Source organism: Harpegnathos saltator, unplaced genomic scaffold (genome assembly GCF_003227715.2).
Source record: "Harpegnathos saltator strain DR-91 unplaced genomic scaffold, Hsal_v8.6 scaffold328, whole genome shotgun sequence".
Lineage (NCBI taxonomy): Eukaryota > Metazoa > Arthropoda > Insecta > Hymenoptera > Formicidae > Harpegnathos > Harpegnathos saltator.
In genome coordinates this window covers 252,312-279,755 of record NW_020230126.1, presented here as the reverse complement: position 1 = coordinate 279,755, position 27,444 = coordinate 252,312, and the positions used below count along the sequence as shown (strand labels likewise).

Genomic DNA, 27,444 nt, shown 5'->3' with positions numbered 1-27,444 from the left:
AAACAATGGCTTTCCGGCAAAGCCGCATCCCTTCAAACGCAATTTTTGATTTCATCCATAACCCTGCCTAGCCCCTCACCCCTTGCGTGTGTAACCCTCGCGTCGTCGCTGGCTCTTTTCAGAAAAACGACACACTGGAACCAGGCTATGTAATCTAACGGCTGGGCAAACATCAAATGGCGTAATAAAGGCGATATTTTTCTCCCGACGCGTTTATGTAACAAAAAAAAATAGTCTTCAGGTAGATTTACGCGGACAATGCCGTATGTGGGTCTACCGTGGGGAAATTAAAATTGCCGCGGCACGATTTCCCACCGACGTTATCATTAATGCTCGGAAACGGCGCTCGGAGGCAAAATTTGTTCCGGAAACGGTTGCCGCCTGCGCGCGCCAAAGTTGCCCGGTACGCCGAGTGATCGTTTTTCAATTTAGCATTTCGGAACTCGAGTGCCAGCGATATTTACGACGTTATCCCAACGTAGCGTTCTCTCAGCGCGCGCGCGAGCGAGCGCCTGTTTTTTCGTCAAATTAAAGTAACATTGACGTTACGACGCGATGCAGCACACGCGGCAACCGTCGCCGTCGCCGTCGCCGCCGCCGCCGCCGCCGCCGCTTGATTTCCTGCGTTCGAACAACAACTGTCATTATTCAATGTCGACTGTCATGAGGAACCGTTTACAACGCGCCGAGAGCGCAGGGGCCGCATGGACAACTCGTTAGTATCGGTTATCGACATTATAACGGAGCCGCTCGCAACATCTCGCCTTGCCGTGTAGCGTCGCGCCGCGTCGCGCCGCGTCGCATCGCGCCGGCTGGTTGCGGCTTCGCTTAATGCCGTTTCGAATCTCCGTGGGGCAATAATGTCACGTATTACCGTTCCCCGGTTAATATCCCGAGGGAACAGCCATGAAAGCGCTCGAGTGTTACTTACGAAGGCCGATAATCGGGGATCCCGAGGATCAACGCGGCTTTATGCGCTCGCGTCGTCTCTTCTTGCGGGATAATCCGCTCGGTAATTAGATATGGGGTATTTATACGCTTGAGGTTATCGCAAATCCGTCTGATCGTCTCGATGAAAATTTCATTCGAAACGTTCTGATTAAATTAGAGAAATTTAACAGAAAGTCAAGAGGAGGCGCGGCGTTTGATGTCGCTGCTAACAAGTATGAAAGATGCAAAATATGCTAAAGTAATGGAGATAGTTTTGGCTTTTCGTTCGCGAGCGAACGAAACGTTCGTCGAACGAACGAAAACGCGCACAAAGTCGGTGTATGAAAATTTTGCGCGAATATCCGCGAAAATCTACATGAGGCGAGCTTGATTGGGCCGCATTGAATTTGTGCGTCTGGCTCGCATAATATTGACGCGAGCCGCAATTAGGAGAATAGAATGTAACGCAAATGCACCTCCACTTGTAGCCCCTCGCTGCTGACGGCCATTGAAAGTCTATAAAATGCGTTTGATACGCTATTTTTGCGTCGTATCACTTTTATACCGCGGGAGCAGCATGTGTGTGCATGTGTGATCGATCAGCGCGCTCGCAGTAGGTACACGTTAGCAGCGGGGAATATCTTCGACTTATACCGCGAAAGAGCTTTTTCCACGGAAGTTGGATTCTTTATTCTTCTCGGACTTCGCCAACATTACGTTTAACTCGGAGTCTATGCGCGCTTCTCTGCCTCGAGCAGCGCAAAGTCAGAATTATCTCGATTACTCCTGGATATTTTGCGTCTTTAATATTTGCTATCGGCGACATCAAACGCTACCTCACGATTTTCTGAAATTTCCAACGCATGTGAGCGCGCCAAGGTCCTTCGAGCATGTAAAACGGAAAAAGGAAGGGAATTGTTAATTACCCTAAAACGTATTTCAATAATCCCGCAAGAGAGACAGAGAGAGAGAGAGAGAGAGAGAGAGAGAGAGAGAGATGGGAGGGAGCATAGCTCGCGGCGAGGACTGATTAATTTTGTAAAACCATGGTTGAGTTAATTTATACTCACAATATGATAATGTGAGGAACACACGAGAGAACATGAAATTCATTATTTATCACTACGGTTATTCTGATTATTCCGACGGGTGAAAAATCGCAGGGATATTTGGCATGCCGACGATAATTCCCGGACTACTAGCTGGTAATTTGTAATCCCCTCTCGTCCATTAGCCGCTAACGATTACTAATTTCGCGGCCGGGCCAATTAGGATTTTAAATGAACTCGCGGTTCTCCAACCTGCACTCGTACCATTTTTATTTTCGGGCAATCGCGTAATGCGTGCGCCGTGCATCTTCTTTACCCTATTATAGTACTCCTTTTAATCTGCACGTTCATTCGTTTGTGTTTAAAAGATTACCATCTGTCTCCATCACGTCAGAGAGACGCAACATATAAGTGCGCGTGTTCACAGCAGTACGAGAATATTATAGCTTTCCGTCGTTATAAATCCCTCTCAATTTTACCACGTTTCCGAGTGGCGCAACGATAGACCGCCAGAAGAGTTTATCTGAGATTGTGAGCTGAAGAGCGCGATAAAGTTCTCGATCGAACAAACTCGAGTTCCTAAAACATGTAAACAGCAGCAGCAAACTCCGCGTTATGATATTTTCGCCGTAGTCATAATATTCCCCGTAAAATTCCCTCCGCGTACGAAGCGAACGCTGAATAAATGCTTCGTTATCTCGCGCTTCTGAATGTCTCTTGACACGTCTAGGAGCCCTCGAGCTCACGGGAACAGTTCATTTTGCACGACAGCGTAACACAATTACACATGCGCGCTCGATCTCGAGTCACGCTGATACCGTTCGCATATTGTAGGCTAATCGATGAGAGAGATACTTGTCAGCGGTTCGAAGGATTGCAGGAGCAATTCGCCGTGCCGAAGTATTAGGTAAATCGAAAAGTTCCGTCCGTTTAGCGATAAATAGCTATAGCTAGAACTGTCGTTAACCTAATCATGTCTAAACGAAGCTTAATAGTTCGTTCTGACATCTGTCAATAACATTCAGTACATAAAAGTTTTACGTTTGCATCAATAACGTTGTTTTTCACTGCATCGAAAATGTCGAAATTTGAGCCAAATAAGCGTCATTTGCGCGAAGTGTCCATCTTTTGCTTCAATTGGAAGAGAACTGCAGCTGAAGCTCATCGAATGCTTGTAGAAGTTTATGGTGATGATGCTCCTTCCGACAAAACATGCAGAGAATGGTTTCGACGCTTCAAAATTGGTGATTTTGATACAAAGAGGACAAAGAGCGTTCTGGACGACCAAGAGTACTCGAAGACGAAGAATTGTAGGCACTGGTGGACGAAGACCCGTGTCAAACGCAAAAGCAATTTGCAGAAGCATTAAATTGCGCTCAATCTGTCATTTCCGATAAGGAAATTTGAAAGCCTTAGGAAAGGTTTACAAGGAAGGGAAATGGGTCTCGTATGAACTGAAGCCAAGAGACATTGAAAGGCGAAAAATCACCTGCGAAATTCTGCTCGCTAGGCAACAAAGAAAGGGGTTTTCACATCGTATCATCACTGGGGATGAAGAATGGATTTATTTTGACAATCCCAAACGTCGAAAAACTATTTGCGATCCCGGCCAACCCTCAACATCGACGCCAAAGCGGAATATCCACGGAAAGAAGGCAATGCTCTTGCTCTGTATTTGGTGAGATCAGAAGGGTGTGCTGTACCATGAGCTGTTGAAAAGTGGTCAAACAGTCACAGGGGATCTCCACAGAGAACAAATGATCCATTTGAGCCGAGCATTGCACGAAAAACGACGAGAATATAAGACGAGACAGCATAAAGTGATCTTGCTTCATGACAACGCTCGGCCTCACGTCACAAAATCTGTCAAGGAAACGTTGGAAGCACTTCGCTGGGAAGTGTTACCCCATGCGGCTTATTCACCAGACTGTGCCCCTTCCGACTACTCCACTTGTTTCGGTCGATAGCACACGCACTTGCTGACGAATGCTTCAATTCTAATGAAAACGTCGAAAAATGAGTCTCTGACTGGATAGATGAGTCGTTCTTTCGCCGCGGAATTCGCTTGCTGACCGAAAGATGAGAAAAAGTCATCGCTAACGATGGACAATACTTTGATTGACGTACTTTTTCATTTTGTTTCTTATAAATAAAGCCATACGTTTCGCAAGAAAACGGACGGAACTTTCCGATTGACCTAATATATTCCTTTTCCTCGGTTTATCGCTGCGCCGCCGGCTCCGTTAAAATGTTCATAGAACGGCAAGAATGCGAAGGGAAAAAAGAGAGCAAGCTGCGAGGGGCGGGAGGGGGAGGGCAAGAGAGTCCTCCTGCGGCATGTGTCTAAATCCTCGCTGGCGTTAGTGTTCCCGTCGTCGTCTTCCTTTTACCGGTCTAATCCTAATGGAGCAGCAGCTTGCTCAACGTGGTCACGTCCGTCGGATCCTCCCGGAAGTAGGAAGGTTTATAAATTCACCTTTCTCTCTCTCTCTCTCTCTCTCTCTCTCTCTCTCTCTCTCTCTCTCTCTCTCTCTCTCTCTCTCTCTCTCTCTCTCTCTCCTCGCGGCATCTTCTTCACTCGGTTTCTCCCCGTCGCGTTGCTTCTCAACCTGGATTTGCGGTTTTGGCGCGGCGGCAGTACGCAAAACAGGATCGGTTTGTTCATCCAGTATATTAGAAAAACGCGCCGGATAGGAGGGATTTTACACTTTATTAAATTTTTGCTGTAACAACGATCGGTCATCTGCTGGGTATTTTTTTCACGTAATGTTTACGTGGAACTACGCATTCGCAAAATTCAACGTCACTGGAGAAACTATCCGACGAGAGAAGAGACAGAAAAGGAGAGACAGAGAGAGAGAGAGAGAGAGAGAGAGAGAGAGAGAGAGAGAGAGAGAGAGAGAGGGAGGGAGGGAGGGAGGGAGGGAGAGAGGTAGATTAAATAAAAAAGATTTTCAGCTAAGCGCGATAATGCCGTCGACGGTGCGGCCATCGATATTATTGGAAAAAAATTCCCTCTCGACGTGCTCTGTGCAAACTGCAACTCCGCCGTGCGCAAACGAGCTTTGGATCATATTTACCCAACGTGAATCGTGTGCGAACGACTTGATTGCATTCAAAAACACGCGCATTTGCCAGAATAACATTCCGGCGCACGTGGAAAGTGATATCTCCGTACGTCGGTCTCGTTGCTCGATTCGCATTCCATCCCTCGCGTAGTCATCGTTTTTTTCTCCCCTTTCTCTTTCTCTCTCTCTGTCTTTCTCTTTTATTTTAGAGCTAAATTTACATTTCCGCGAAGCTGCAGATGTAAATTACTATTCTAATTAGCAATTACAATCGACAGCGACTCGGTGTACAGCTATGCTAATTTCTTTCGTTTGCTGTACAAAGCGGCGAGAGGGAGAGAGAGAAAGGGAGGGGGGTGGAGGAAATTGCGACGGAAAATTATTATTTATGTAATTGAGATATTAATCCTCTGCAGTCTCGCGGCGGTAATTCGAACCGCGTGTTCTTCCCTTTCCGCGCGCGACTTGTGTCGGTTCTTCCGCTCCGAATGTAATGAGGAGGCGCTCTCCTCAAACTTTCATCCGGCAACGTCGAATTGAAAGAAATTAACTCTTAAACGAAGGAAAGCATCCGAATCACGCTCTCGTCGAACCGTTTGTTATTAGTTCGCTGTCAATTAGAGGCCATTCGTTAATAACGAGATTCCGCGGTCGTGAGAGAATACCGTTCGCGTTGAGCGCTCCCGGCGTGCTGCATCTCCTCCTGTTCCTCTTCCTCCTCCTCATCCACCACATCGTGCTTCCGCCAGTATCGAGAGAGAGAGAGAGAGAGAGAGAGAGTGCTGACTATCGCAATTGATGGTAACTGCAGCTTGGGAATTGCAGCGATAACAGTTGCCGGCGCGGCTAGCGGGGCCTGGAGGGGGACGGTAACTTGCTCCTCCTGAGGAGGAATCGCGTCGGCATTATCTTGCTCACGAAATACGAACAACTTTACTTTATTTCGACCGCGCGGCGCGGCGCGGCGCGGCGCGACGCGACGCGACGGCGTTATTCCTTACATTCGCCCGAGCGAAATGTAACGAGCGTCGCGTGAGCGAACGTGGGCGCGGACGTCTAATTCCTGTCAAAACTGGGGGACGGGATCTCGGGGCCGGGGGCGTCGTACTCGTATTCCTCCTTTCTGCCTCTTTTCGCGCGGTAACGAGCGTCGCCGCTCGAAAGTGTCAGTCCCGGATCAGCTGAATGCTTGTCGAATTAGACGCTCGGTCCGCGGCATAACGGCCTAACATTAATACGTATTTACGCTGTAATTCGCCGCGCAAATACTATATCGCTCACGAACGTGCGCGCGAGCCGTCGATCGAATCTCCCGAATCTCCGGCGAGAGATAACGAATCTCACGCTCAAAATTCCAATACAACATGCGCGAGCGCAAAAATATATTACGTTAATAAAACAAACGAGCAATAAGTCACCGGTGATATCGGCAGCGAAACACGCGCCGGGAACTGGAAAGCTCAACCAGCGGCGCTGCGAGCAAGTCGCAGCTGGCCGACGGGTGCGGATTACATGCGAGCGACGGCTGTAACCGACCGGTAGTAGCGACGCGGTGTGTAACGAGGGAGAATCACGGGAGAACAATAAAACACAACGCGTGCCACGACGGGCGTAGCCGCGGAAGGAAACTCGCGGGCGGAAAACCGGCTAAATTAACCGGCTGCGGGCAATTCCTTTTCAATTACGTAGATGGACGCGCGGCGGGGCGGGAGGAAAGGCTGCAGCGAGGAGAGGAGAGGAGAGGAGAGGAGACAGAGACCGAGCTCAAGCTCAAGCTCAAGCTCAAGCTCGGCATGGCCCGCGCCTTTACGGAAACGAGCGGGTGCTCTCTGCGCGACGCGAGCAGCGAGCCGAAAGTTATGGCTATTCGCCTTGCCTTTGGCGCAGGCCAAAGCGTCGTTATCGGAGCTCCTGATGCGACTCGTAAAGCACAGGCCACTCCACCGGATACCCCGGCCAGGGTGGCCGGAAAACTGGTAACGAGATCGCCGCCCCCGCGTGTCATTTATCGCCGTGCAGATAAGCGACGGTTACGCCGAGTGCGCGAGACTACCTTCCTCCTCGTTCGCCCTCTTCGCCGGCCATCTTCTCGATGGCTCCTCCGAGGGTCTCATTATCATTCGAACGGCCGTACGCGGAATAGTCTCGATTGTTTCTAATATACCGTCGAACTTTTCGCGATTGTTCCTGCTGAATCACTTTTCGAGTCACAAACTTTCGAAAGCCTCTCTCTATTGACCTGTCTCTTGATGTCTCTTGATTAAAGTAACGTTAAATACCCGCGGTAAAAAACAGAGGCACTGCCTCGGGGTTACTTCTTCTCTTCCTCTTTCTTCCTTCCAGACCCTTTCTCTCTCTTTTGCTTGACGATTTATCGCACAAATAAATGACGTATCAGATAGTGCGCCAGGCGCTCGTGTTTTACGGTATCAGCGCGAGGAGCCTGCGGCGCTGCCTCGGCGGGGCCAACGTTTAGTCGACGACCCCGGGGTGCAATGACTCGCAGTTATGCGGATTTGCGTAATTCGACGTAATCGTCGCGCCTTTTGCGCCGCGGAAAATTTAACGACTGCGCGCGCGGCTCGCAATTCCGGCCTGTGTTGTATATTTCCGAGATATCGCGCGCGCGCGCGCGCGCGCGCCGCTATTATTTCGGAGCACGCGGGTAACGACGGATACGTGCAATTAAAGCGATTTAAAGGGATTCAATTGCTTCCATTTCGCACCTGCCGCGCCGCAATGCGGACGAGCGTCGTAGGGCTCTGCGCCGCGCTCTGCGCCGCGCTGCGTCGAATAAATTGAAACAACTGTTTTCCCAACGGCGGGCTAAACGTCGGCCAAATTAAAGAGCGTGTTACAGCAAACGCGCGTGACCACACACATACAAACGCGCTCGCGCTCGCGCGCGCACACCGACGCGTACTTACACAGGATCTTTCTCTCCCTGTCTCTCTCTCTCTCTCTCTCTCACTCTCTCTCTCTCTCTCTCTCTCTCTCTCTCTCTCGAATAACCTGACCGGAAAACAACGACGCCGGCTTACTCGCTTTTATCGCCGCATTTTTTCCCAGCGCGTTTTCATTATTCACTGTCGACGCGACCGGTTGATCGATGCGGATCCACGAGTACCGCTGCGCCAACAATATCGAGCGCGATGCCAAGATAAATCTAATTCATTGGGTTAAAAGCGCTTTAGCGAGCGCTTCGATTTTTAAATTATTCGCGCGCGTTTTCCGGCGCGCACGCGCGCTAGACAGGGAACAGTGTTAACTGTCAAATTCTCCCTGAATATTGAGCGATATTGAAAAGGGAATAGGCTAAACTGGTGTTTATTCGATAATAGCGATCTTTTTCAATCTACGAGTAATTTGCAGCTGGCTTTTGAAAAAGGTACGTTGTATGTAAACACTGATATTCGGTCAAATTGCGTTTGGCTCGTCCTACAATGAGAGATCAAAGCCGCGTCTATGCGGCGGGAAAAGATGTCAGTTCATACGACCGTGAATGGGGACCGATGGCAAATATCCGATGACGGGAAGACCGATTTTGATACGATTTTGTTATCGCGACTGAAAACATTTGTCTGGATATTCGGCTGCTTCGGCGGAAAGAAGGGAAAAAAACCGCTCGAGCTGACTGAGAGAACAATCGACTGAGTGGTAGAAGTTCTCATTGAGGGAATCCTGTCGTTCTCCTGCGACCGAATTTCCGTCCGCCTTGCGAACGATGGAAATTCACTTACACCGAGCGGCTTTCTTTCCCCGCGCACAGCAGACCGGGGCGAAGACCGGGAGCATCGCTCCCGATTTGCGCGAACGTGGAGCACCGCTGTCCGGAATCGCTCTCGGGGGACCGAGTAAAATGCTCATGAATAGACAAGACCGATCGTTGCGCGCGCAAAAGCGGTAGCGGTAGCGAAGGCGTAGTCGCATCAGACATGAATATCTTGCTCCGCGATACTCGCAAAATGAGCGCGACATGGCGCAAGAATGACGCGAGTGTCGCGGCGAGACGGAATTTCCCGTCTTGGCGTTAAACACTATTCCCATTCATCGCGTCGCGGTCGTGAGGCATCGGGGATTTGCACTTGACAAGCCATAAAAAGGTGGCTCGACGAGCGGCTCGTGGGACAGGAGGTACGTGAGCGGGATATTCAGCCGTATTTTTCGCGCCGTCGGCGACCACGACAACTTTTCCGTCGGCTCTAACAGTCGGCGAAAACAAATGTCCTCCTCGTCCTCCTCGTCGTCGTGTCGCTAAGACGAGGTCCGGTAACAGTCGAGGGTGGCGCGGATATCTTCGCGACGACGGCGACGGCGGCTTTTCGAAAAATTTCCCGAATTTTTCGGTCGCTCCGAGCAAGTTCGTTGAAAAATTTACAGTCCTCGAAACGTGCACGGCGAGGCATTTAAAACGTGAAAAATAAATAGCCACGAATATTTTAGAACGTAAAGCGCGTCGCACGCGCGTCAGCATGAAGTTTGCAGGACGTAGAAAGGACGTTTAAAGAGCGTGTGACAGTTTCACAGCGGCTTTTCGAGAAACACGGACACGAGGATTAAGATTAATCCTATTAAAGAAACAACAACGCAATCTTCTTAGTGGCGTATCGAAATCGTAATTTCATTACGAATCGGACACACGGTATTATACTTTTTATTTGAAAATATGTAAGTTGAGCGACTCGGATAAAAAAGAGTGAAATATTTGGAAGGGGACGGAAAGAAAAAGTGAGTGAGGAAGAGAGAGAGAGAGAGAGAGAGAGAGAGAGAGAGAGAGAGAGAGAGAGAGAGAGAGAGAAAGGGTGAGAGAGGGAGGGGGCGATGGGCTCGCTCTCGTCACCACGAGCCGCAGGAATCCTCGGGACATCACACATTTTTCCTCCTCTCGGAATATTATGCATGGGAAGCATGGAGTCGCGGGATCTAAATTACCGCACGATTCTCCTCTATGCGGGCCATTCCACGAAATTCCATGGAAATTACCTTTATTACGCCGTCTCGCGTCCTCCCCTCTCGTTTCAATCGATGTCTCGTCGTGATTCTATTACCGATCTCGTCCCGATGGGTATCGCGTACGGAAGGATGAGGGAGATCGAGTTAATAAATTTCAATTTCCACTCGCCTTCCCGGGCGAGAGAAGGGATCTTTTTCGTTAAACGTGGAATAATGATTCGCATTCGTCGAATAAAAATGGGAGGATCTCGACCGTGAGCAACGATAAGAGACTCGTGGGTCGATGCGGTTTTGTTGCGCACGCCTTCCCGATGTTTATCAATTATTCGACATCGCATTTCATGTACATATCGCGTGTGCATTGCATTACAGTGTGTTGTGATATTTACTTTGCGCTTTACACACACGGTGAAACGGTGCGCATCTGCGCATCAGCGGCAATCCAGGACGGAAGAGGCGGGAGCAATTATGTTGATTAAGAGCGGTGTAGAGTCTTAAAAGCAATCGGATTTAATTTCCGTAATGTAATTACGCCGTTCCATTGTGCGTTTTATACATGCATTTCAGCTTTTAGATGTATCGAATTTATTTACACATTACCATTGCTCCTCTCCCCCCTCCGTCTCTCTCTCTCTCTCTCTCTCTCTTCTTCCTCTCTTCACCCTTCGTGCACTTGTGCGCTGCATTGCAAGATAATGAGATACAATTAACATCGTTGAATAACTTGGCGCCCGTGATAATTTCGATGCGCTGAATCGTGCATTGCAATCAACTAATTACAAATTCGAGTCGTATATAATCGACAAGATGTATAATTATTTCGCACAGCTCGAAGCCCGTTGCGCGCGCGCGCGCGTGCGCACGGGCGTCGGCGACGCGCGAATGAAACGCGTATTATTAAGCTGTCAGGACTGAACAATAAATAAGAATCCTCGATATCCGGCCGGCGAGCCCTCCCGTTCCCGTCGATCATAAACCGATCGCGAGTGACGTTTTTCTTTTTTATGCGCGGGTAAGCCAGCCTGTCTGCGGCACAAATACATCGATCACGTTTTGTTGGCAATTAATGACTGGCGCGAGAAATAAAAAAAAAGCTGGCAGACAACGGGACGGGGTGGAGAGCGCACGCGAGAGTGGCGGAGGGAGGGGGGGGGGAGGAAAGAATCGACAAGCGAACTCGCCAAAATCGAAAACGCGGAGCGCGCCGCTGACGTCGAGTGCGCGAGGATGAAACGTGCCGATCGCAGGCTCCGCGTCTCGTTAATTTCGTCGACAATACTTATGCCGGGCTTGGCCATCGCGCGTGTCCCGCGCGTTTTCCGCCTTTGGCCCGATTCTGCTGGTTTTTCCAACGCCCAGCCCCATCATCAACCGTGAATAATTTATTGAGTTTTATGTCGTTCCACTTTCTTCATGGCTCCCGTCCTCGAGAGCAGCCGTTTTTAGCGAGACCGATTTCATTGTTGTTATCGCGCATTACGTCGATCACAATGCCAGGTCAGTACGATCCGGTTGCGCAAAAAAGCGTACGGCTATATCTAAACTCGCATATATCCCGAAGCTCGGTTTTTCTTCAGCTTCCTCGAGTGCAACGACAAAGCGCGCTCGCGAAACGAGTGTCGAAACATGTTTGCGGTGAATTCCGAAACCGCCCGCTCTATTGTCACGAATTTTGCTGAAAATACTTTGAATGACCTCAAACGAATGCCCTCGAGTGGATTTTCACCACCGACAGACAAGTTTAACGCCAAAAAAGTTTGAGTAACGTTTTATATCGCTGATAACGCGTTACATTATTTTCCCCCATTTATGATATATATATATATATATATTTGTTTATCCAGTACCCTGGTCACTTAATTTTCTTGCGTAAATGTTTCAGATTAAAAGCAACCACACATTAACCACAGTGAGTTAAGTTGGATTAACTTAGGCCAGTACAAATATTTTCATTTGTTTATTTGTAAGATATAATCAGGGGAACGTAGTGTGATGTACGACGAACGATACGCCATGTTATTCGAATATTTTTGATTAGTAGATTAGATTTGTAATAATTAGACACGAATGGTCGGAAGTTTACTCTTCATCATAATCCGTATCATTTTGCCGTAAATTTGAATTTCTTATCTCCGTTTGGCGCGACAGAATCTTTGCTCTTCTTGGCGCATTTCTGCGTTTAATCCGACGTTTAAATCCCCTCGGCGACGATTGAACAATAACAACGCCGGCGAGGCAAAAATCGAACGGTCGACGGTCTCGTCGCGGGAGAGGAGGAGGGAGGGGGGCATTATTTCCGCGGTGTGCGCGCATTCGCTCGGCCCGCGGGACGGGAATTACGCGAAATCGCGGCGCAGCTCCGCCACGCGTTTCCGCTTTCGTTAAGTGCCGTCTTTTTCCCTCGCGGATCGTCCGGCTTTTACGAGCGTCCTCCGTACACCCGCCGTTTCGAGTCTAGACGTCGGTTTACGGCGTCGAAATAATGCAACGCCGGCATCGTGTGTGATCTATACGCGCGGTTGTAGCTCGAGGCCGGCGCGCTCGAGAGTGCATGTAAAAGCGCGGCGGATTTGCGAGTGCGTCTCCTCCTTTCTCCGCGTCTCACTTTTCCGCCCCGAGCTCGCACGGGGAAGAGAGAAAGATGGGGGAGGGGCGTATTCATGGAGACATTAAATGGAAATCATGATTTTACGCGCGCGCTACGAGGTACACGCGGGGTGAGTCACCCGATATATATATGTATATATATATATATATATATACATGCTCCGTTTTGCTTATAACTCGCAACCATTTTATAAATATTTAATGACGGCCATACTTTACCACAGTATTCTTTGCCACAGCGTGCTACGACTACCTCTCCGACCGCCTTTGTAAATTTGACGTTTTTTCTCGCTCTCCGCCTCTCTCTCTCTCTCTCTCTCTCTCTCTCTCTCTCTCTCTCTCTCTCTCTCTCTCTCTCTCTCTCTCTCTCTCTCCCTCTCTCCCTCTCTCCCTCTCTCCCTCTCTCTCTCTCCTCTTACTCTCTCTTTGTCCCTTTCGTGCGCTCGTTCTCTGCATCGCCCGGAGGTAATTTTTCTATCTTCACCGGCACTACCGTACTTCATGATATGTTTTATGGATACTAGTTCTATATTCATGTCGTATTCTTTATCGGAGAATCGTCTTTAAGAACGTCTGATAGAACGTGCCACACGTTCCACTGTCGCGAATGTCGCCCGGGTCGTGCGGAAAACGCGAAGTAAGGAATCCGAGAGTCAGTTCAGAGTCGCAGAAATGCAAGAAACGCTCCTTCTCGTAAGTTGCGTTTCTAAAAATGCAACGAGAGCCACCTCATCTTTACGATATTATTCATAAGTGGTCAAGTACTTGCAAGAGACACCTGTTCTTATCAGTTTCTATTTGAGCTACGCGGCATACAAGCAACCTCTTCTTAGTGCACTCTATTCGTGCGTGTAGATAAAATATCCAATTTATTATATCACTTATTACACAAGTGAAAACTTGGCCTTTGAAATGCGTTTCATTTTGCGAAACACATGAGTACCTATAGATACCTCCGATATTATTTACATGTGCGCTCGGTGTCATTTTATTTTTATTAATCATGACAAATTACGCTCCTCCTCTCTCTCTCTCTCTCTCTCTCTCTCTCATTCTCTTTCAAAGTATCGGTTAATATTAATGACGCGATAACGCGCTTGGTGAGATACCATTAACGCGGTAATGCAATTCGCGGACATTTAACGACAGTATCGCGCCGGCTGCTTTGATGTCTTTTTTTTTACGCACAGGCGGGTTAATTCCTTTTTCAACCCCCAAACGGCCTAGATCGCGCGGTGTAAGCCGATCGCGCGCAAAATTCCGTAACGGAATTTCCGTGCACGAGCGCCGCGGTCATTTACATACGCGCGAAAATTCCGCGGCGCTGCGAGAAAATTTCATATCGGTAATGTTGCATGCGCACCGCGGTTCTGCAATATTAAATTCCATGTTTACTCGGCCCGCGAGCAAGCACACGCGCGCTGTCCGTTATTATTATGAATCGTAATTACGGATCGCGATGCTCGTTTTTCGCGGAAGGGACAAGAGTGCGCGCGCCGCTACTTGGCCGCCGCCGATATACCGAAGACCAAAGAGTTGTACCGATCTTCGGTAAAGCGAAAATTACAGCGCTTCGGGTCATACGGCTCACGCGTGTTTTTTTGTTCCGTTTAAAAATCTTTCGACATAATTACAATATAATTATGATCCTTCGTATATAATCCATTATAATTAGACGAAAACGCCGTTCAAAAGACTGATTCAAGTTCATGAAAGCGCTTGTAAATTTGTACATGTACAATATGTGTATATCGTTGGATAGGAAAGAACAATAGCAATTATTCGGTAGAATGAACGTAAATCGTTTTCGATCACTCGGTCGATCTTTCTGTCACGAGATCCATCAAAGACTTTGCGCTCACCCGGTGCACATCCCGAAGTTAACATCTTCCAGCCACAGCCTGCGCAACTCGCAGCTTCCACGTTAATTAGACTTCTCAATCTTGCGGAACGCTCTCGATACGGATATTCACAAGTCGATGGTCCTTTCTGCGGCGGATCCTCGGACATCCGGATCCCCGCGGATCCGTTTTCATCCCCGTCGCGCGCACTCTATCGGCTTCTTAGGGCTGCCGCTGCCGCTTATTTATGCATCCACCTTTTTGCAAGCGCGCCGCGTATCGCGTCGATACAGGATCGTCCCGCGTCGCTGTGCGCGATTCGATAAATATTTAGTGGCCCTTATATTCCTTGTTCCTGCCGCGCGCGCGACGCGCGGCACTTGAATTTTCCTCCGCTGTTTCTCCTCTTATTAATTCCGGAGACCACGGCCGGCCGCGCAGACGGAATTTGAAAGTATTTTTATGAAAACGTCGAAATATCCGCGCCGCCGACTGTGCGCGAAACTATAAAGACGCATATTTGTTTCCACAGCCACCGCGCTGAGACGGACGTTCGCTTACGCGCGCAAGTGGCGAAGCAAAGAGAGATGCATATTTGTGCGCTCCTGCGAAACTGTTTTTTACATTCTCGGCGAATAATATGTTTTAACAATGCGTGCTTACAATCTTGCGTGTACGAAAACGCTTGAACGTAATGCTTTACATGAGCCAGTTTAAGATTTCGGATTGGGACGAAAGTAACCCTTTTGGTCGCCTTTTTGGGGACAGTAAATTTCAAGAGAGAGCTTTTTTCCACTCCTTTTGAAAGAGATTCGAGATTTGAGAAAAAAAATACCATCGCGCGAGGTCGTCATCCTGCGAGCTGTCGTTCGTCGTTCGGGTCTGATATATTTTCACGCATATCAAAATCGCGGGACGAGTAGCTGATCTTGACGGAGATGCGGCAGGAAATTCACCGCGAAGACTCCCGTCGAAGCCGCGACTCTTACTTCTCGTTCCCGTTCTCGTCGAGGCGAAGTTTCGCGTACTTCGACCTGCTTTCCCACGCAAATCCCTTCAAGAAGAGCGCCTCGCGCGCGGTAAAGAGTTGTATCGCGTGCGACCCTCGCGTGCATGCACGCGCACACACGCACCCCGGCTTTTGCACACCCACGTCGCGTATGTGTGAATGGAAAGATTAAATAAAATAGGTCGCGCCGCGCCGGCTCGGAGCCGGGACAAATTTCATCGTAAACTCGCCGGAAATCTCGTCGTATTCGTTCGCGGATTTCATCGTGAAAATTTTACCGTAGTCTCATCGTGGATTTTGTCGTCGGCGAAGCGAGCCGAAATTACGCTTTATGTCCGATCGAGAGTTTTCAAACATGCGACGATCTCTCTCCCCCCCTCTCTCTCTCTCTCTCTCTCTCTCCCTCTCTCCTTCTCTCCCTCTCCCTCTCTCCCCCTCTCCCCCTCTCTCTCCCCCTCGCCCGCTCGCGATGGAGGTTCAACATTTCCTTTCTTTCTATTCGCTGTCATTTTATCCTTCGCGTCCGGGCGCAAATTAACTCGTGGCCGTATGCAGTAAACGTGCGACCGCGTGATACACGCGACTACGTGTGAATTCGCCAATTATTATTTCCGCGTCTGGCGCGTTCGCGACGGACGGACTGCACGATATCGGCAGAAAGCAACGTGTTTAATTCGGAGAGCGAGGGCAGACTGCGTTTAAAGGGTAAACAAGATACTAATTTAACCGTGCAAATATCACGCCGCCGTTGTTGCGATATTCCTGAGGGGAAGTCGCAATGTGATTGGCTTATTTATCGTTGACGATGTTACGTTAAAGGGTGGGCAAACGTCGGGCCGAGTTTGCGCGCGGCGAAAAGCGCGGGTCATCGCGATCGCTCCAATTACAGGATCAATCCGTATTCTGAAAAAAAGAGTAGGAAATCATGAAAGATAACGTTAAGGGATGAATGATTATATTATATATTAGGTGCGTGAATTAATTCGGTCCGTTTTTTCTTCCAAAAAAAGACTTTAGTATGGAAAAACATGAAAAAGTACGCTAATCAAAGTATTTGCCATCGCTTGCTATTATTTCTTTCCCATCTGTCTGGCAGTTGTTGTATTCCGTGACGGAAAAACGACTCGTCCTTCGAAGCGATCCATTCATTGAGCCATTTCTTTATTTCTTCATAATTGTTGTTGAAGTGCTGGTCCGAAAGCCCGTGTGCCATCGATCTGAACAAGTGATAATCGGATGGAGCAATGTCTGGTGAATACGGCGTGTGAGGTGAAACGTCCCAGCCAAATGCTTCCAAGGTGACCTTCACAATCTTTCCAACATGTGGCCGAGCGTTATCGTGCTGAAAGATCACTTTGTCGTGTCTCTTTGCATATATTGTTGTTGGTAGAGTTCGGCAGTGATGGTTTGGCTCTGTTTTAATGGTTCATGACTACTACACCCTTCTGGTCCCACCATATACAGAGCATTACTTTCTTGCCGTGAATATTCCGCTTTGGTATCGATGTGGATAGTTTTCCTGGGTCGCTAATGGATTTCCTTCGTTTGGGATTATCGAAATATATTCATTTTTCGTCTCCAGTTATGATACGATGCAAGAAACCTTTTCTTTTTTGCCTGGCAATCAAGATTTCAGACGTGGCTTTTCGCCTCTTGATGTCTCTTTCTTTCAGTTCGTATGGCACCCATCTCCCTTCTTTGTAAATCTTTCCCATGGCTACCAAACGCACAGAAATTGTTGGTCGATCAACATTCAACGATTGCGCGAGCTTATGTTGCGATTGACATGGATCTTCATCGATTAGCGCCTGAAATTCCTCGTCCTCGAACTTCTTCGGCTGACCTGAACGAGGTTTGTTATCGACACTGAAATCATCACTTTTGAAACGTCGAAATCATTTTCTGCATGATTTATCGATGGGAGCACTTTCACCATAAGCTTCTACGAGCATTCGATGAGCTTCAGCGGCTGTTTTCTTCAAATGAAAACAGAAAATGAGAACTTCCCGGAAATTATGCTTTTTTTGGCTCGAATTTCGACATTTTCGAATCAGATAAACACGATGTTATTGTTACAAACCCAAACGTTTATCCACTGAAAATTATTGCCAGATATCAAAACTAAAAAATAAAGTCTTTTGCAGACATTAGAGGTTAGGAAAATTACATAGTACAGCAATTGACCGCCAGATGGACCGAATTAATTCACACACCTAATATATGTGATAGATGGATATATTTTGGAAAATATCGGCGGCGGGAAACGATTTTATCGCGCAAATCAAACTGTTTTAGCTCACGTCTTTTGGCTATATATATTTATTTTTATTGTCTGACTTTTTTTTAATTATATATAACCACGAACTATACATTTTGGAATATGCGCGATTGCGATGCGCGAAATCGAGGCAAATATCCAACTCCATGTGCACTCACATAAAGCGAAAAAATATATCAAGAAGATATAACTGTATATTAAAGCAACGTCACCTGATAAAATTTTCTTCCTTCGGCAACGTTTTGACAGATACCCGGTCATGCTTTATAGACTTCCCACTTTAAAGTCCGCAAAAAGATGTCTTTTCCACCGTAGCCAATGTTTCCGATACAACCGAGCGCTCGATGTGAAATTATAAATCCCGGGCATTGACCCTCGCCCCCTCCCCCCTCTCTCTCTCTCTCTCTCTCTTCGTCGCGGAAGGCAGAGATCCGGGAGCGAGATAAATCCCCGAGAGAGAGAGAGAGAGAGAGAGAGAGAGAGAGAGAGAGAGAGAGAGAGAGAGAGAGAGAGAGAGAGAGCTCAGCCGATTAAACGCGCCGCGCGAATCGTTTTGACAAGTCCGTGCGAACTCCCGTAACAAGACGCAGCCAGACTCTCGTCAAACGCAGCCCACCGTCCGGCCGGATCGCCAGCACCATATGTTTCCGTCGACGTTTCGACGGTATCGCTCGTAAATCTCCGTCGGGGACAGCCGACACGGGCGGACAGATCGGCCCCGGCGAAAAGGGTCCCGACGATCGCGATAAATCATCGAGCGCACCGGGTCAATTACAAAGCCGCGTCGGTAAATAACGAATTACGCGGCTTTCAATTTGCTCGTACGGTATAATGGCCAGGGCCACCGTCGGCATCAGCAACGGTCTCGTCTCTCGCCCGCGATCGATCCGCGCGTATTCGGCCCGGCGCGCGCGGCGGATCGACCGGACTACATTCCCGGCTTTCGCGTCCTCGTTAGTCTTCATTAACGTCGCGCCACCGCGGCCGTGCAGGACGCGCGCCCTGACGAATGAATGAATGAAAAAAAAGGAGAAAGGAAAGAGGGGCAAAAAGAGAAACTCACGCGCGACGCGATAGGCGAAATGGACGTGGCATCGAATTTTGAAGTCGCTGCGTCGTCTCGTCGTCTCGGCGCATTTCCGCTTCCGCGCGCTCGCGCTCGCGCGGTTTGGCAGATGTACGTGCGCGAATTTGACAGCAACTTTACTCGCGTTTCTCGCGCGCGACATGTAAAGACGGCAGGCAGCTCTCATCAGTGCCTGCCACACAGCGCTCATATTCATCGTGTAGAAGGCCGAAATAGAAACATGAGGGGAATGATGAGAATTTTTACTCGTTTCATACACGTCGAGTGTAATATTGGCATCTCAGGGTATGACCCGCCCCGCAATATCGCGCGGGAGATCCGCGTCATCCGCGTGTGATGATATCGTGTAGACTCCACGATTAATTCACGCTGTCATGAATTTCGCACAATTCTGATATATTCTCGCTTGAGAAACGTAGGAAAAAAAGTGCTCAACTTTGCGCACCATCGATCGCTTCGCGTCGTGACGACAATCCGCTTCGCTGTGCCTCGAGCGGCTAGTCTGTCTGGCGTATCAGTCTGAATAACTTAGCGTATCGACGTCAGTCGCCATTGTGTAGATATCGAGTACCGCAATGTATTCGCATGTTCGAAATTCCACGGCACTCGCGCCAACCAAGTTTGCATACACGCGACATACAACCGTTGCATAAGGCGATATCCCTTCCCGCGTCCCATCGCGAAGCGTCATCGTTTCCTTGGTCCTTGGTGAGAAAAGTCCGCAATAACCATGCAGATCCCCCTCGGTGCGCGCGATGCGCTACAGCGGTGAAACCGACGGCTTTCAGAGCACCGTTGCCAGAACCGTCGGAGATCCGCCCTCGCCGAATCGTCCGTCCACCATCCCTTGTCCGCAGAGCGGCGCAGCGCTGGAACATCGCGACGAAGGGAGCGCGCGTCTCCCCCGTCCTCCGGCGTTCGCCATAAGCGAACGTCCAACATAAATCCTCGACATCGCGTAGGGGACACGTGGGAGGGTGGGGGGGGGGGCACGAAGAGGCAAAGAGCAGGCGGGGAGGGATGAAGGGTCGGCCTTGAAGGGCTCGGGGCCTGCCGGGCCTGTCGGGAAGGAGCGGAGGAGCGGAGCCGAGAAAGAAGGAAGGCTCGTCAGCCCCCTGAACAAGGGGTCGAGGCCTGGCGCCAGGTCAAAAGCTCGGTCACAATAGGTTGCCTGCAAAGCTCTGGTTCCAGGGGGTCGGAGGCGGAGGAGGGTGGTGGCGTCGGAGGTGGGGGAGGTAGCACGAGCATGTGCTGCGTCCTTCAGGGTGCCGAGAGAGTGTTCCCCTCCGCGAACGGTGGGGGGAAACACGGGGTGGGCGCGGGGGGCAGTAAGGGCACCGGCACCCCCGTTAGCGCCCACGACCTGCCCCTCGAATCGCTCTGGGCGGCTGGGCTCGACGAGGGGATGGGGTTCCCGCAGAGATGTTCGTACGCGAACCAACACACCACCCTCGCGACCTCCTCCGCCAGCAGTCACGCGTCCGCGAACCCTGAGGACCTCTGGAGGGAGAGGAATCTCACTCATAGGTATACACACGCAAGAAGTGTCTGGTGCGCGCGGGATGTGCCAGCGCTGGCACTGCTGGCAAGTTGAAACTCGCGAATTGTCAGCGGGCCGAAGTCTTGCACGCGAGGGGAATTTTTCCGGAGAGTTGCTGCTGGAACGCCCCCGTGTGTCCGCAGCACACACAGGGGGCGTTCCACCTTGATTTATTATCTCTCTTTGTCTCATACGGATCTCTCATTTCGGACCTTTGCGATTTCGATCGCGTCCCTTATATTTTTATATCTTGTTGTTTATCGTCTTATTTGTTATCGTATATGTATTTTATCTTGTGGATTTTTATCTTATTTTTGTGTGTGGAAGAAGAAGTGTTCGTTTGAGAAACGTTCGACAATTGCATGGTCGTTCGCGAGACGAGATAGATTTTCTCGTTTACTTTGACGAGTTCTTACCCGCATACGAGCGTTGGCACATCCTTGCGTCCTGTAGGATTCATCAGCCTCATATCCCATCCACTTCGAGTCGCACGATATCTTTGATTATGAGTCAACTTCTTGGCTTTGCCTCTTGGCTTTCGAATCGGTGTGTCACCGAAGGCTCTGATAATTTTCGATCCGACAGAAACTTCCCGGGCTCGCGGAGAAGGTTGCTTTTTATTTTCCGGCTTCGGTCGCGGTTCGGTCGTCTCGCTCGACTTACCGTGTCGCGAGTATCAAAGGAAATTGCGCTTCAATTTGTCTCGCCTTTGTCGTTGCATCGAGAGTCCTGAAATGAACGCGGATCGCTGTCGGCTCTTCGACTCCGGCTTTGTGCCGATTAATTTGTATTCGCTTTTCTTTGTACCTTTTCCGACGGAAGCTTAATTAGAGATTTAATGAGGGCCTCGGGACTCGAAATTCTTCCGCCCCTAGAAACGATCGCCGTTTAGTTCCTCCGACTTTCGTAGCGAACATACCAGTATGCTCACACACACACACACACATGGTCTCCCTCTCTCGCTTGTTCTCCCCCGCGCGCGCATTCCTCCCCAGCATTCCCCCCTCAGAAGACTAAAACGATTAGCGCGAGATCGAGAGCGCTACCATAAAATCGAAACGCGGGAACTCTCTCATCCTCTCGCGCGCCGTCTCATAACGTCTCGGCGGGAAAAACGCCACGGCTACAGAGAAGCTCGCACGTCCGCTCTCCCACTAGAACGCCCACGACCTCGGCGATCGATTCCTCGATCACGGACGAGATATGGACGTCGGCGAACGAGCGGCGCTTCTGCCGCACCTCGACCACCTCGACCGGCATCGGCTCGTCGCTGAACCTGCACGAGAACAATCGCTCGCTGGAGTCGCGCGACGGCGACTTCTACTCAACCGACATCGAGGACTCCAAGGACACGTACCGCAGGTTCTATCCGACCACTCCGACCACCTCCGGTCTCGGCTCGTCTTCGGACCGGCAATCCGTGGAGACGCAATGCGGCTCCAGGGATCTGCCGGACCACCTATGGGCGGCCGCGATGGAGGATGGTTTCTCGCGCTTCAACGCCATGAAGTCGCTGCAGACGATCACACGGCAGCCCCGGCCGAACCACGACTGGGTGAAGACCGAGCGGATCTCGAGGTTCACCAAGCACCGCACCATCAGCCAATCGCCGCAGCGCGAACAGGAGATCTGGACGTCCAAGCTGAACGAGAGCGGCGTGTCCGGCTACGCCACGCAGCGGAATCTCGGCCCGCACAAGTGCCACCATCAGGCCAGGAGGAGCTTCTCCACGTCGATCGTCGCGGACCTCGCGGTCACGCCGGACGGGTCGCAGCAGAGCCTCGGCAGCGGCGAGTTCCTGGTGAGTCTCGATGTCGTGTCGGTGTCGTGTCGTAGGATATATGCGGGTAGTAGCTCTTAGTAGTGGCCCTTACATGGCTGTCCCATGTTCGATTTCTCGGCACTCGATTGATTGGCAAATGCAAATTAAGCCTCCAAGTAGCGAGATGCGAAGAGCGTGTCTACACTTGTACTGACCCGAGAAAAATCTCAATCTCTAAGCACTGTCTGTCGCTGTCACGGCATGGCATCGCGATATGCTATCGTCGATCTCTCGGAAGAGAGATGAGCGCTACGAACATATGGGAGCGATCATTCCTCACTTTCCGTGTTTGCTCGTAGACGAGCAAAATCTTGTGCTCAAGTTACTCGAGAAATTTTGGGTGGGCTGTGGGGGGGAACGATCTCCCCGAGTGATGAACCGCGCCGCGTCGAATGTATATATTGATGAGCGTGCATCATCAAACGTCGACGACCTCGGTTTCTGATAGCCGCATGGAAGTTAACGAGGTCTGTTTGAATCTCGTGTCTGAAACGTTACTCACTTACTTCTGATTACTTTTAATTTCCCCGCCGGGGGACATCCATAATTTCTCAGGAAATCTCTCGGACCGGGTCTTTTCCTAGTCAGGTCTTATTCTCTCAAATGTTCCGCTAGATCTCGGGGTCCTTTCCTGATCAAATTCCAGCAAGTTTTCTCTGTAGCTAACTGAGCAAAGAATTTTTCTATCACTTCATTTTACGCGACACGCATTATACTTCGATCGGTGTGCATTTTTTTCTCTCCCTGTTTCCGAGCACGTACGACGTTCATGAAGATGCGAAGTTTCGCTCGAGCGGAGCCGAAAGTTAAGAACATTCTCGGAACCGATGTACTACAGTTCGCTCATTAAACTCGCGTATTACAGTTATTATCGCTATAATCGCGTTACGGGACGCTCGCGCGGGTCGTCGCGGATTTAATAGCTCCTCGCGGTTCTTCTCCTCTCCGCGAGGGTGACTGTAACGCTTTGTCCTGCGTCGTCGGTCGGTCGTTCCTGAAAATGCACCGCGGTAGAAAAGAGGCGAAATTACAAACTGCCGTCCTCGGTACGCTCTCCAACCGTTGATTATCGTAATGGCCGCGGCCGCTCGAGTGCGAACGTTCTCGACTGAAGCGAAGGGTGGCGGCAGCGGCGGCGGCTCTTAACCCTTTCCTTGCGCTTCCACTTCGCGGAAAGGGACTTAACCCACTGACTTATCACGTCGCGGTCTTTGGATTACCTTGCAGCGAAGTCTGCGATGAGGAAGAGAAGGGGCCAGACGGGGGGACGAGAGAGAGAGAGAGAGCGAAAGGAGTCTCGTCGCGCTCCGGTTTTCTTTTTGCCGCGGCGAAGGCTTTGACGCGAACTCTCGGGACCGTAAACTGAATTTATCGCCGCGTCGCGGTAGCGCGCACGGTCTGTGTACATTTTAAGGCGGATTACCGACCTTCCTCGCGGCGATTCTCCGCGGTAATTGAATATACATCTTGGCGCAAGAGTCGCGAGAGAGAGAGAGAGAGAGAGAGAGAGAGAGAGGGGCAGCACGGGAGGCGCACGGGAGAAAAATTAGGGCGAAAGCGGATCGTGCGTGCGACGTCGACAATGATATCGTGTTCTCCGCGAACAAACGGAAGAAAGTTAGGAGAGATTGCGATATCCTAAAATAATGATGCTCGAGAGTTTTCGGGATTACCAAACTTGAAGACGTTTCGCCCGAAAGGGACGTAATTTTGTTATTATTATTATTATCATCATTATCGCTTCATTGACTTGCTTTTATTAGTTATCACACGCGGCTACGTTACATGATTATATATTTAATATTTATTTTATTTTCACTTTACCGAATATTTATGTTTACTTATTTCTTAATTATCGCACGACGTTACATACGCTGCCGTTTCCATTTCGAGCGCGGGAGCAAAGGGTTTCCCGCGTCGCTGCGGTCTCTCCTTCCAGCGTGGTATAAATAAAATAAAATTCACGTTTCCGTCGAATACAAACAGAACGCGAAAGCATTGCATCCACTCGCGCGGCAGAGCAGAAAGTTGGCAGAAACTATTAAAACAGCGGGCGTCGCTCGCGCAAAACTCGGACGCGCGCTGCATGTCGAGATCCACCGGGTCGGGCTGTAAACATTTTAAGACGGACTCTTCGTGGACGCAGGTATATTTCAGGCGTCTTATCGCCGATATTCGTTGTATATCAGTTTGTGTACGAGCTCGCGTGGGAGAACACACGGCGACACACGGCGGCAGCGGACCGCGTTGTCGAACGCGCGTATCACCCGCGCAGATAAATCTGAAAGGTTCGATGAAGCACTTACATTATCGACTGAATCGCCCGTCCCGATTTCTACGAAGAATAATCCGTATTTATTCCCATTATTCCGCGCGCGTTTGTCCGCTTCCTCGAATTTTAATTTCAAACGAGGCACTCGGAAAATCCGGCGAAAGTCGTATCTCCGCGAGATCCTGCCGCGTTAATGGAATCGGAATATCATTCGTAAATGAAGTTGCTCCCCGGCCCGCTTCTGCTCGGAGGCTGCGATCCTCCGCTGTGTGAGTGTCTCCGATCGTTGTGCTACGATTGCTCGCGTTCATAAATATAGAATCGTATCGCGCGGCAGCGGCTTTGCCGGCATGAATGTTGTGTATGTTTAATACGGTGATCGGACAAACGTAGCTTCATTATGTATCACTCGCTGAAAACCGAATTTCTCCCAATCTACGCGTGCATTAGACGCATTAGACGCACAGGATTCATGTACAGCCGCATATGCGTGCATATTCGCGCGAATGCATTAGCGTGGCGCGCGCACGCTCGTACGTACGTCGGAGTGCTCGCTCGCGCTCCCTCGTCCATTCGGCACGTTTTCTGATACGCGTTTACGTATCCGTGCCGTGCCGTGCCGTTGATGAGAGTAGGCACGCGTAATATCACGTCGGTATAATTCCGGACTGTAACATACCCGGATTAAAGCCAGGATCGGGCAGAGTCGCAAGGTGAATCTACGCAATCTATGCAAATCCTTGAGGTTTAACGAAGGATTTGAAATCGGTCGTTTATTTAATTGCACGGCGAGTAACGCTTTTTATTTATCTCCATTTGTCTCGCATCGTCTCGCGCGTGAAACACACGTTCTCGCCTCGCGACACCTCGGGATACGTCAGCTCGAAAATTCAACATTCAACAACCATTTTGTGCGTCTTGATATTTTTCTTGATAACGTGCGATCGGTGAATCTGCAGAAATTCCTAGCAGCGATTCCAAGGAAGGAAGGAAGGAAGGAAGGAGGGAAGGAAGGGCAAATCGATATGATTATAAATTCGGTGCCGTGACACTCCAGTAACTAAAGCAATAACAATCGTGAATACAAATATATCATATAATAAAAATATAAAAGAATGTGGTGTGATACACGATAGATGTAAAAATACATCATCAATATAACGTAACGTCTCGTCGCGAAGAAATTCGAAGGACCGACGCGACGTTAGCTGCTTCGGCGCGGGAAACATCGGCGGAACAGGCAGTGACGTGAAAATGACAGGAGGATATATTTATGTGGTTGATTTCTCAGTGTGTGGAAGTAGGTTGTTTCTATCGCGGCGCGAGGGCGGCTGTCGACGAGCGACGAGTTTGTGAAGATCTCGCACGCCCGCTCCGCCGCGCCGCGGCGCGGCGCGGCGCGGCGCGGCAACGCGATGAGAGCGAAAGAACGGCTCTCGTCGCCGGCGCGATGTTTGTTATACGCTTCGCGTACGTATGTACGTGCATCGCTCGCGGCAACGATCTGTCGTGAAATCTCCGGCGCGCCAGCGACGCGGTACGACAACGACGCGATATAAAAGCGCCCGTTCCATTTCCGGATATTAGAGTCGGATATATCGTCGGCTTCATCTTTTTTTCATCCTCATCCTCGGTGCGGCAGGCGCGCGCGAGCGCGACTCGATCTCTCGTCGAATGAAGGGACACTTGTACCGGCCGCAAGTCGCATCGCTACTACGACGACTGTAACGAACGAACTACTCGTTCTCCTCCTCGCCGCGCCGAGCGGAGCAATTTCGAGCGTCGGCAGGGACGAGAGATGCATCATTAATTTCCGCGCTCCAGAAAGCAGCGGCCGGAGCGCGTAATTGATCTTAATTTGGCTAACGGTACTCGCCACGGCTGACTTTTCGTTCGGAGATTGAAAGTTTCCGCAACGTCGGAGGCGCGCGCGCGCGGTCTCAAACACACTCGGAGGGGACTCGCTTCGTCGAATCACCACGTGACGTCTACGTTGCGCCGCGTCGTCCAGGGGATGTACGCGTTCCGCAAGGCGCGTCGGCTATTTCCCCGGAGGGGTGTTTCTTCGCGTCTTTTTCGCTTCTTCACGGGCAAATTAATCCGCCAGAGGAAATCAACGGGCGAACGCCCGTTATAAGACAAACGGACAAACGGCGGCAGCGCGAGAGAGATGCGCGAAGGAATCCGCGAGCTCTCCACGCGTTGCGCACTCTCGCTGCCTGCTATTCGGTTTTGTTAACGCGCCTCTTGGAGAGACAACCGTTCTCAGCGCTCTTTGAGTCACTTCGCTTAATTAGTCGCCCCTCTCCACGCGTCATCCTAGAATGCTTTGCATCCTGCGAGGGAGTGAGTGCAAAGCGAAGCTGACGACTGCTCTATATTTAGCCCAGCCGCGAGGCTCAGCCGGCCGATTTTCACGTGTAATTCTTGGCAAGCGAGCAAGGACGATCCAATTAAACTCAACGGGAGTCAGCACGCGCGCGATGCCCCGACCGACACTTAACCGACCGCTAACTTCTTTCACTTAGACGCCTTTACCCTCTTTTCTCTCTCTCTCTCTCTCTCTCTCTCTCTCTCTCTCTCTCTCTCTCTCTCTCTCTCTCTCTCTCTCTCTCTCTTCTCCCTTCCTCACGTCTTCCTGCGACGCCTCTCGACGCGTAATTAACACGGTCGACGGCCGCGACGAGCCGCGTGAAATGTTCGGGGAAGTTCCTTTTTATATAACAGTTACGCGGAGTGGGGGAAGGGGTGGAGGATACTTCAGTCGGCAGCACAGAGGCAAATTGGCGGAAGAACAGCCAAGTTTTAAGTTAATTTAAATTTACGGCGTCGGTAACGCGCGAGCGATTAAGTCGCTCGTCATACGGCGACCCGGAAGTTTGAAGTCAATTTCTCTGCCCCTCCTGTGATCTCCCTAGCCCGCCCTCAGCGGCAGCCGCCGTAAGCGTTACAACTTTTTTAATAATTTACATCTTACGCTTATATCAA

The 27,444-nt window shown here is 50.1% G+C and overlaps 1 protein-coding gene and 1 long non-coding RNA gene across 4 annotated transcripts in view; both read left to right on the top strand.

The window, feature by feature from the left end:
• Nucleotides 1-19,782, top strand: part of LOC112588874 (uncharacterized) — a 44,526-nt gene extending 24,744 nt beyond the window's left edge. Inside the window, exon 3 of the long non-coding RNA XR_003113097.1 lies at nt 19,611-19,782. This is a non-coding gene — a long non-coding RNA (uncharacterized LOC112588874). The remainder of the gene's footprint in view (nt 1-19,610) is intronic.
• The window catches only part of LOC105185347 (uncharacterized), a 270,171-nt gene that overhangs the window by 81,266 nt on the left and 161,461 nt on the right, over nt 1-27,444 (top strand). Inside the window, exons 1-2 of one of the 3 annotated variants that reach the window (XM_025300081.1) lie at nt 19,849-20,349; nt 21,521-22,163. The exons of the other annotated variants lie outside the window; for them this stretch is intronic. Coding sequence (XP_025155866.1) covers nt 20,069-20,349; nt 21,521-22,163 — 924 coding nt within the window. The 5' untranslated portion in view covers nt 19,849-20,068. Of the gene's footprint in view, nt 1-19,848; nt 20,350-21,520; nt 22,164-27,444 lie in introns of those variants that run through there. 3 annotated transcript variants of the gene reach the window in all.